General features: G+C 64.3%; 1 protein-coding gene across 3 annotated transcripts; it reads right to left on the reverse strand.

The window, feature by feature from the left end:
• Nucleotides 1-1,385: 1,385 nt before the first annotated feature.
• GCK (glucokinase) lies at nt 1,386-7,803 on the reverse strand. Of its 3 annotated transcripts, XM_049830877.1 has the most exons (10): nt 7,626-7,803; nt 4,815-4,977; nt 4,517-4,671; nt 4,151-4,270; nt 3,965-4,060; nt 3,617-3,716; nt 2,600-2,783; nt 2,132-2,287; nt 1,629-1,862; nt 1,386-1,530 (listed from the first exon to the last, which is right to left on the reverse strand). In XM_049830877.1, exons 1-10 carry the CDS (start codon nt 7,668-7,670, stop codon nt 1,386-1,388), a joined length of 1,398 nt encoding a protein of 465 aa, XP_049686834.1. In that variant the 5' UTR covers nt 7,671-7,803. The 3 variants fall into 3 exon arrangements, with proteins under 3 accessions (XP_049686834.1, XP_049686835.1, XP_049686836.1); XM_049830878.1 differs by lacking the exon at nt 7,626-7,803 and having other exon boundaries at nt 4,517-4,669; nt 4,815-4,913; XM_049830879.1 differs by lacking the exons at nt 3,617-3,716; nt 3,965-4,060; nt 4,151-4,270; ... (1 more) ...; nt 4,815-4,977; nt 7,626-7,803 and having other exon boundaries at nt 2,610-2,667.
• Nucleotides 7,804-9,480: the final 1,677 nt, after the last annotated feature.

Raw genomic sequence — 9,480 nt, forward strand, 5'->3', positions numbered from 1 at the left:
CATGTGGTGGCCCCAGATGCCCAAGGGTGTCCCTGGACCCCCAAGATGGCCCATCCCATGGGGTGGCCCCATAGCCCCGGGGCTGAGTCCAACAGGCTGAGTGGGTCCCAGACCCTGGGGTGCTCCCAGACCCCCAAAGGGGGGCCCATCTCCCTGGGGTGCCCCCCAACCCTCAGAGGGACCCCAACACCCTGCCCCAGACCCTCTGGGGGACCCAAAACCCTGGGGTGCCCCAGGAGGACACCAACTCCCTGGGGTGTTCCCACAGACCCAGAGGGACCCAACACCCTGGGGTTCCCCCAGTCCCCCCTGCAGTATCCCCACACCCCAGGGTGCCCCCCTCCCCAGTGCCTGGGGGGGTTCCCCGGCCACACTCACCATCCCTGCCGCAGCCCTGGGCCAGGGGTCCCCAGGTTGTCCTGGCTTTTATTCCCCCCTTATCACCCCGAGCTAAATCAGGTGGCGGATGCAGGAGGGCAGCCGAGCCAAACTTGGTGCTGGCACTGGGCGCTGACACCGCCAGGCTGTGCCGGACACAAGCCAGGCCAGGTCCCCCCCCGTCACTGGAGGGGGGGGCCATGCTATTTTTGGCTGCTTGGGAAGGTGGCCGAGCCGTGGCATCCCGGAGCATGAAACAGCCCTGGGCAAGGGGTCACCCATGTGCCCCCCTGTTTGGCATGGGCTGGGACCCGCTGGATTTGGGGGGTCCCACTGCTGGTGGGAGCGGGATTTAGCCCTCAGCGGGGGTCTGTTCCTTCTTTTGGGGGGGTCAGTGCTGGGGGGGGAGGCTGGGGTGCCCCCAGGCTCTGCCTCCCACCCTGTCCCCGTTGCAGGGACAAGGCTGGAGGGGATCCCCAAAAGTTGGTGCCCCGCAGCATCTGGCACAGCTCTGGTGCACCCCGGTTGGTCTCTGCACCCCTGGGGCTCACCAGTGGGGGCTGGCCTGGCCCCCTCCGGCCACCCCTGACCCCCTAGTATCCCCCAACCAGCCCCTTCTCTCTTGGCCAATCCCCCCAAGGGGGTCTCACCCCCAGCGAAGGGGCTGGGGGAGTGTGCAGAAGCCCCACTCCCTGCAGCTGGGGGAGGATGCAGGGGGTTGGGGAGACACAGGAACACCCTCGGCTGCCCCACACGTGTGGGGCAGCCCCATGGTGGGGGGTCTGCCTGCGAGCACAGGGGAGACGAGGAGCACTCAAGCGGCCCTGGAGGAGAAGTCCACGCAAACCCCGTTTATTGGGGAGCCAGGAGCCGCCTCCGCCAGCGGCAAATCCCTTCCCGCGTCCGTCTCTGCTCCTCGCAGAGCTCCGAGTGGGACCACCGTCCTTCCCCCCTCCCCACCCCCGCCATCCTCATCCTCATCCTCCCCCCCCCCCCCGAGTCCTCTCTCACTGCCCCATCATGCAGGCCATTTTGCAGGCGACGGCCGAGATGAGTGCGGCCCCACGGCCGCTGCCTTCCTCTGACTGGATGAAGGTGATGTCGCAGCCGGGTGTCAGCTGCCGAACCGTGGCATGGAAGCGGTCCTTGAAGCTGCCGGAGGAGAAAAAAAGAACTGGGTCAAGGCCTGGGGGATGCAGGAGGAAGAGGAAGGGGGTGGTGGCAGGAGGAAGGCTCCCAGGGATGCTCACCTGGGATGGAGCTTGTAGACGGAGCCGTCAACCCCCACAGTGATTTTGAGGGTCTCCTGGCTCCGGCTTTCCCGCATGCGGTTGATGACGCCGGCCAGCCCGGCCGAGCACATCTGGGCAGCGCGGGTGGAGACGCTCTCACAGACCATCCGCACAATGTCACAGTCCGTCCCTGAGGGCAGCAGCTCGAAGGCCGTCAGGATGTTGTAGATCTGCTTGCGGTCGTCAGAGTCGCTGGGGCAGGGACAGAGGGGTGCATCGGCCAGGGGACGGGGGACACGGGGACTCCAATATGGGGCAGTTGTAGAGGGCTACTGTGGGGTGACGGGACAGGGGACCCCACTACAGGACAGAGCAAGCTACTGGGGGGTGACAGGACATAGGGACCCTGATGTGGGACAGCCTGCTGTGGGGTGACAAGATGAAAGACCCCCAGTGCGGAGCAGCATAACGTGTTGTTTTGGGGGTGTTGGCCTCCCGCCGCGGCCCCGTCAGACCTGTACCTCTCGATCTGTGACATGAAGCGGGTCTCGAAGGTCCCACGGGTCTTGAGCTTCTCGGAGGCCTCCCCGTTGAAGAGCAGGTTCTCGTCCACCAGCTTCAGCAGCACCAGCCGGACGATCTCCCCCATGTACTTCCCCCCGATGATCTTCTCGTAGCTGGGGGAGGGACACAGGCAAGGGGGCGGCCGTCAGGGCTGGGACTTGGAGGGGGGGGCCACGTCCCATGGCACCCCCTCTCTCCTTCCCCCCCCCCCCCCCCTTGCTGGACACGTCCCTGCGCATGGGCACAGTGGCCGGGGCGAAGGACCCCCGCTTTGGGGGTACCTGTGATGAGTTGCTCCGACCTCAGCTGAGCCCAGCATGGTGCGGGTGGGCCAGGGGAAGGAGAAGGGTGGGCAGAGGGGATGCAGCTGGGGATGGGGAGTGGGGGGCGACACCCAGAGGAACTGGATCTGTCCTATTCCTTACAGTTGCTGACCGGGGTTAAGTGAGGTCTCGTCCACCACGCGGTCGTACTCCAGGAGGAACTCGTCCAGCTCCCCCGAGGCGCCGAAAGCCCCCCACTCCGTGTTGACGCACATCCGCCCCTCGTCGCCCTCCACCAGCTCCACGTTCTGCATCTCCTCCATGTAGCAGGCATTGCAGCCTGTCCCTGCCAGTGGGAACTGGGAATGGGACCAGGTGGTGGCGGGGGGGACGACAACAATGCTGACCCACAGACACCTACGTCCCTCCCACCCCAAAGGGTCCATGGGGCAGCCGATGTCCCCATCCTGACGTAGACAGGGAAGCTCAGGGCTTCTGCTCTCCCCTGGTCCTTTCCTGCAGCCCCGGCCAGCTGCTTGTCCCCAGTGGGTGTCAGGGACGCCCACCGTGGGTCCCAGGGGCTCCGGCTGCTGCGTGGCGAGGGCAGCTCGGCTTCTGGAGAAGCTGATAAACAGCCCGGCGCCAGCGGCGCCGTGTTTACCCAGGCCGAGGGGATGGTGCGAGCCGGTGCGGAAAGCCCAGATGGCCGCGTGGTTGATGGCACTAAAGATAGCATGGGTCTGGGGGATGGTAGGGGGCTGCTCCCCTGGGGGGGGGGGCAAAGGAGTCTGCGGGGTTCAAACTCATCCCCACCTCCCGGGCTCCCTGGCACAGCCGGCACTGGTTACCATCAGTGGGTCCCCACCCATACAGTGAGAAGCTGGAGCCAACCAGCAGCCTGGAGAAAGGGCCAGTGCCATGGGTGACCAGACCCGTTACGGTGACCACCCCTTTTCTACCCCAAAGGTGTCCCCACCACCGTGCCAGGGCCAGGCGATGCTGTCTGGCATCCCAACCACAGGAGACCTCAGCAGGGTGCTGCTGCAACCCCCCTGTCCTCAGTGTGTCCCCCCGCAAAAGGACAAGCCCCTGCTCATAGCAGGGGAGTGTAACTGGGGCCATGGGAATGGTCCCCCCACCTCGCCTGCCGCGTGTCCCTGTGGGAAGGGGCCATCTTACCCACAATCATCCCAACCTCGCACCGGTGATCTTCGTAGTAGCAGGAGATCATCGTGGCCACCGTGTCGTTCACCATCGCCACCACGTCCATCTCGAAGTCCTGGGGAGGGGAGAGGGACCATCGGGGTCTCGCCAGGGGTCTGGGCTGTGCCGCGGCAGGTGGGTCTGGGGTGGGGGGGTCCCCGAGGGTGAGGATGCACGCATGTGGCACACACATGCGTGTGCACACGCATGGAATGACCTTTCCGGGGACGTGGCGGGCTCCAGCAGCCCCGTTGCAGGGACATCTGGGGGTGCGGGGGTCTCCCCACTGCTGCAGCACTGGCACAAACCATATGATCATCTCACCCCTCGCCGTTTGATGGCATCTCTCAGGAGCCCGACCACATTGTTCCCTTCCGCGCCAGAGGCTTTGAAGCCCTTGGTCCAATTCAGGAGGATGCCCTGGAGAGAGGGTAAGACCAAAATGGGGCTGTGGGTGTAGCTGGGTCATGGGGACCCCCAAGTCCTCAGGCTGCCCAGCCACCCCCTCACCTTGTCGATGTCCTCGTGCCGCACGGGGAAGGAGAAGGTGAAGCCCAGGGGCAGCTTTTTGTGCTTCATCTGGTGCTTGTCCAGGAAATCAGAGATGCACTCAGAGATGTAGTCGAAGAGCTGGAAGAGAGGAGGTCCAGCCTTCACCGGGGCTGTCCCCATCCTCCCACTGCCTGCAGCTGGCCACCATTCCCACCATGGGTTCCCCAAGCGTGGCCACCTCCCCACTACCGTCCAGCTTCTGCCAGCTGGAGGGATGAGGGATGTACCTGCCGGCGTCCCCACCGAAACACGGCATGGTGTGTCCCTGCCCGGTGACAGGGGACCATGTGGGAGGGGATGGGATGCCCCGTGTGCCCAGCTCACCATCTCGGCCGTCCCTGTCATGGCATCCTCTGGGATGGAGTACATCTGGTGCTTCGTCTTCACCTTCCACTGCCCTTCCTCCCCCTCGCCCACTTTCACCAGCATCACACGGAAATTGGTGCCGCCTAGGTCCAGCGACAGGAAATCTCCGACCTCTGCAAAGCCGGGAAGGGGGGGACACAAGGTGACCAGCTCAGGGGGGGTCTCGGCCTCCCACAAGGAGCTTGGCGATGTCTGAGGAAGAGGTGATGGTGCAAAGGGCTGGGAGCGATGCCCATCCAGGCCAGCAGAGCCGTACCTGAGCCCTCGGGTGTGGAGCGGACGTAAGTGGGCAGCATTTTGACAGAGGCTTCCTCGTGCGTCTCCAGCTTTAGCCCTCGGTCCATCTCTTTTTGCATCCGGTACATCACCTTCTTCAGGTCTTCCTCCTTCAGCCGAAACTCTGACAGGATCTGCTCCACCTGCGGTGGGACGGATGGTGTCAGCTGGGGACGGGAGCTATGGGATGCAGGTGGCCTGAACCACAATAAATAATCCAAATTTTCCTTCCCCTGGCCTGGGTTTTCCCCATCAGCACACAGACACCCTGAAACACCTTATCCCATCTCTCCACTATCCTGCCTCCGACCTAACACACGTGCCAGTGAAACCGCAGGACCAGCATGAGCCACTGCTGGCTCCAAATCCTTTCCCAGTGCTGCCTGCGAGACATCCATGGTCGGCACAGGGCTCCTCATGCTGTCACCTTCAGGTGGTTGATGTTTCATGAGCTTGGCTGGTTGCATTGAAGCCGGTGCCATTCCAGCAGGGCTTGGACCAGTGATATGGGACATCCCATCCCGTCCAATCCCAGGGTTTTTCCCAGCAAGGAGCACTTCTAGCGATGCTATTTAGGAGCTCAGCGGCTCCCACGAAGGACGTGGGACCCCTCCATGTCTGTGATGAGGATGCCGGCATCCTCCTTGGTCCCCTGGGAACCGGGAGCATCCCTCTCCCTGTATCCCCCTGGGAACTGTGGGTACCATTTTCTACCTATCAAACTTGGTGCAAATGGGGGGCCAAGGGCAGGCAGGCAGGCAGGACTGGAGGCAGGATATAAAGAGTATTATCAGGAAATGCTCCCTTGCCTCGCTACCAGGGAGAATTGCAGGGCCCACTCAAGGGAAGCAGGACCTGTATTTACCCTTTACGTAGCAACCCCGGGCTCCACCGCTGGCGCAGCCTCCATTAACCACGGCACGTAATCGGGGGCAGGCAGCCCCGGGCTGTCAGATGGAGACGGGGGGTAGAGAGCGCTCGCTGCTCAGCCAGATGTAGCTGGCGGCATTAGAGGGCTCATTAGTCACCGGGATCCGGGCAAGCTTAAAATGCTCCCGCTTGCACTTTTGCCGGCAGACGGATGTTTTCCTCGAGGCTGCTGCCATTTCCCAATGTGTTTCAGGGTGGGGGGCTCTGTAAAATGCTTTGTATTGTGGTTTGGAATATCCCGGCATCGGGAGAACACCCACCGCCTCGGCTCAGCCATACCTGTGGCTGCTCACCCTGACCCCCCAGTGCATCCCAATAAACCACCTGGCCCCAAAGGCCACCCCTCAGTCTCCAGCCCCCCCAAGCGAGGGCTCATCCCAAATATCTCCTCACCCCAAAAGCTCCTGCCCTGCAGAGCCCTCATGCCTGGGGGTCTTCAGCCGATCCCCCCTGATCCCACCACCCCAGCACCTCTCCAGGCATCCCCCCTGGTCTGCCCTGATGCCAGAGCCCAGGGGCTCCATTAACACTGAACCCCCAAGGTGCCATTAGACAAGACGTGGCTACACCATGGGGGATGCCGCTGTGCTGCGGGATGATGTTGGCCACCCCAGAAAGGGGCTGGGGCAGCCCGAGGCAGCACCGTGGTGAGGTTTGCCATGACCCTGAGGGTGTTCAGCCTGGGCCAGCTGGAAAAATCCTGCCAGGAAAAGCGTAGGGCTGGATTTGACCATCTCGCCGGAGCCGGTGGCTGAAGGCATTTGGCTCTCCACAATGCAGAAGCCATCCTGCAGCATCATTCGGCACACAAACACCAAATTTGCTGCAGCCAGAGCGTCCCCGTCCTTGGGGCTGGCACCTGAGGATGGCAACGGAGGGTCTGAGTTTTATTTCTTCAATAGTACTTCCGTCTCAGGCACTGCATGCCCCAACTTATCCCTTCTCTTGCCACCAAAACGATGGGTTTGGCTCTTCCTTGGCAGGATTTGGCTGTTCCCATGTGATCAAAACTGGCTCTCGGCTTCCCAAGGAAACTGTTTGCTCTGGTGCACCCCACAAAGAGGACAAAGCTGGAAACTGCACAGCCAAAGGCTGTGGTGGACGGCGATGCCTGACTGCCAACCACACGCTCCTGCCCCCAGCACGTGCCGTGTCCCCTCAGTGTCCCCTTGGATGTCCTGGTCCACAGCAGGGAAGCATCTCACTGTCCTCGCCCACGGCCCCATGAGCTCAATCCATCCGGGAGAGGAGATGGGGGCAGCTGCCCCCAGCCGATGTTTTGCTGGGGATGAGCCAGGTGCCTTGGTGACAACGTGATGAGAAGCCGAAGGAGGCGACAGGCCCCCTCTCATCCCCGGGATGGCAGCCGCTTGGCTGGCAGCAAGATGCTGTCGGCAATGCCCGGGCAGCGGGAGCATCCCAGCCAGGCAGCGGGGTCCCACAGACACTCCCAGCTCTGTTCCAAGTCCTTGGCAGCGTAGGGAAGCGGCACGACCCGTGCTGCGCCAAGACCCAACGTACCAAAACGCAGGGCCCTGACTTATGGCGCTGGCCCCCCTTCCTGGAGCGTGCTGAGGGGTGACCTCAGGGACGGGGACCCCCGGGCACATCGGGGCTGACCCCAGGCTGCACGGCTTTGCCCCCAGAGCCGGTGTCCTCCCTGCCAGCCAACCTCCCTCCCGGCTACGTCTGTCCCCAACAGGAACCTTGCCCGGCAGGAGACACCCGCAGCGCCTGGCCGCTTGCCGCAGGGATGGCTGGCACCCCGGGGAGGATCTGCACCGCTCCCCACACCTGCCGTGTGCCCCCCACCCCATGTCCCCACCAGGCCCCCCCGGGATCGCCCCGGCAGCAGCCTCACCTTCTCCTTCCTGCCGCTCTCCATCCTGGCTCGGTGATCCAGCATGGGGGCAGCCGTCGGGGTGGGGTGGGCTGCGGGCCAAGCTGTCCCCCCCCAATCCCCGGGCACCCCGCCGCGGTGCCTGGCCCGGGGAGCGAGCCCCCTTCCCCGTCCCGGCAGTCCTCTGGCCGGCGCTGGGCTGCTCCGTCCCTCGCTCTGCAGGGGGATGCTCCACTTTTGCCGCTTTATCTCATCGACGCCCGGCAGCAGCCGCCTCTTCTCCAGCACCCGCTGAGAAGGGGTCCCGATCTTTCCCCCCCCCTCTCCCTCCAGCCTCCGGACCCTCAAGCGGAGGGGCAGGGAGAGGGGCCCGGCGCCCCGGCGGGCTCAGCCCTCTCACCCCACATCTTGGGGCTGTGGCCCTTTGCGCTGGGGGAGGATGCGGGTCGCGCTCTTCCCACTCGCTTCCTTTCACCGGTAAATTTATTTACCGGCGTGCTGGATGGTTTTCAGCACGGCAAGGGGTCACGAGCCCAAGCTGGTGGGTTTTTACAGCCAGCGGGGAAGTCCCGGCGTGGCGACGAGGCTTGGCCGGGACCCCTCCCCGCCGGGGGCCGCTGGCCCCGTCATGCGAAGCACCACGCCCCGGGCCACCCGTGTCCCCGCTCCAGTTGTCATATCAACGGCTCGATGTACTGGCAGTGGTGGCAAGCACTCCACCGGACGGCTTAGCAACCCGGCACGCTCCCATGGAGACCGCGCCAGGCCAGAGGAGCCGGTGGCTGGATGACAAAGGTTACGGCTGCCCGGCGAGGGGCGAGGGTGACTGGGAAGTGCTCTGTGCCCCTAGGATGGGAAAAGCTTCGGCGGTACTGGGATCGATGCCAGGTGCTGCGGCGGACTGGGAGGGATGCCGGTTTTGGGGAATGGGGACATGGTGACCCCCATTTACCCCCAGATTGGTGCCGTCAGCCAAGCGTTGGGGGGCACCGGAGGAAATGGTGGTTTATGGGGGTCCCGACAGGCAAGATGCTCCCGGCTACAGGCAGACCCCAAAACCTCCCGGCATTGGTCTGTGGTGGCAGCGTCCCCTTGGACATGGAGCTGTGGAGGGAGAAGGAAGGGTCTCTGGGAACCCTGGATGGATGCTAGGGGGGGGCTGCCAGCCCTGTGGGGGAATGAGGGTGCTCTGAGGAGGGCAGAGGGTTTGGAGGTGTCACGGCAGGGCCGGGGGGGGGGGTACAAGGTCACCCCACAGCACCTCATGCCTACCCTGCTCACAGCTCGGAGCACCCGGGGGGCAGGGGAGGGCACAGGCATCCCTGTCCCAGTGATGGGTGCCCACTCCATGGGTGGAGCTGGCCCCACAGAGGGGTCCTCACCCCACAAAGGGGTCCGAAACTCTTGGGGGGGTCCATCCGCCCCTTATCAGTGGGCCCCCACGCTATAGGAGGACAGCCCCATAGCAGGGTCCCCGACCCACAGAGGGGTCCCACCCATGGGCAGAACAGCCCCACGGAGGGGTCCTCACCCCGCAGGTGGGTCCTCAAGCCACGGGGAGAGGCGAGCGCTACAGAGTGCCCCACGGCGAGAAGCCCACCACACTGACGAAGCCCACAGAGAGCACCAGCCGCCACGGAAGACATCCACCCCCCCCCGCAAAGGACGCCGGGATAGAGCGCCCCCCGTCGGAAGTCCCGCGGAAGAGGCCCCGCCCCATGACGCCAGGGCAGCGCTGATTGGCTCCCCAGCCCGGAGGCGGGGCCGCGAGCGGCGATGAGCGAGGCCGGAGAGAGAGGCAGGCACTTATTGGTCAAGAGGCTGAGGGGGCGGAGCAGAGCTAGCGTGTGCGCAGAGCAGGCGAGGCCCCGTGGCA

The sequence above is a fragment of the Accipiter gentilis genome, chromosome 28 (assembly GCF_929443795.1).
Source record: "Accipiter gentilis chromosome 28, bAccGen1.1, whole genome shotgun sequence".
NCBI classification, from domain to species: domain Eukaryota; kingdom Metazoa; phylum Chordata; class Aves; order Accipitriformes; family Accipitridae; genus Astur; species Astur gentilis.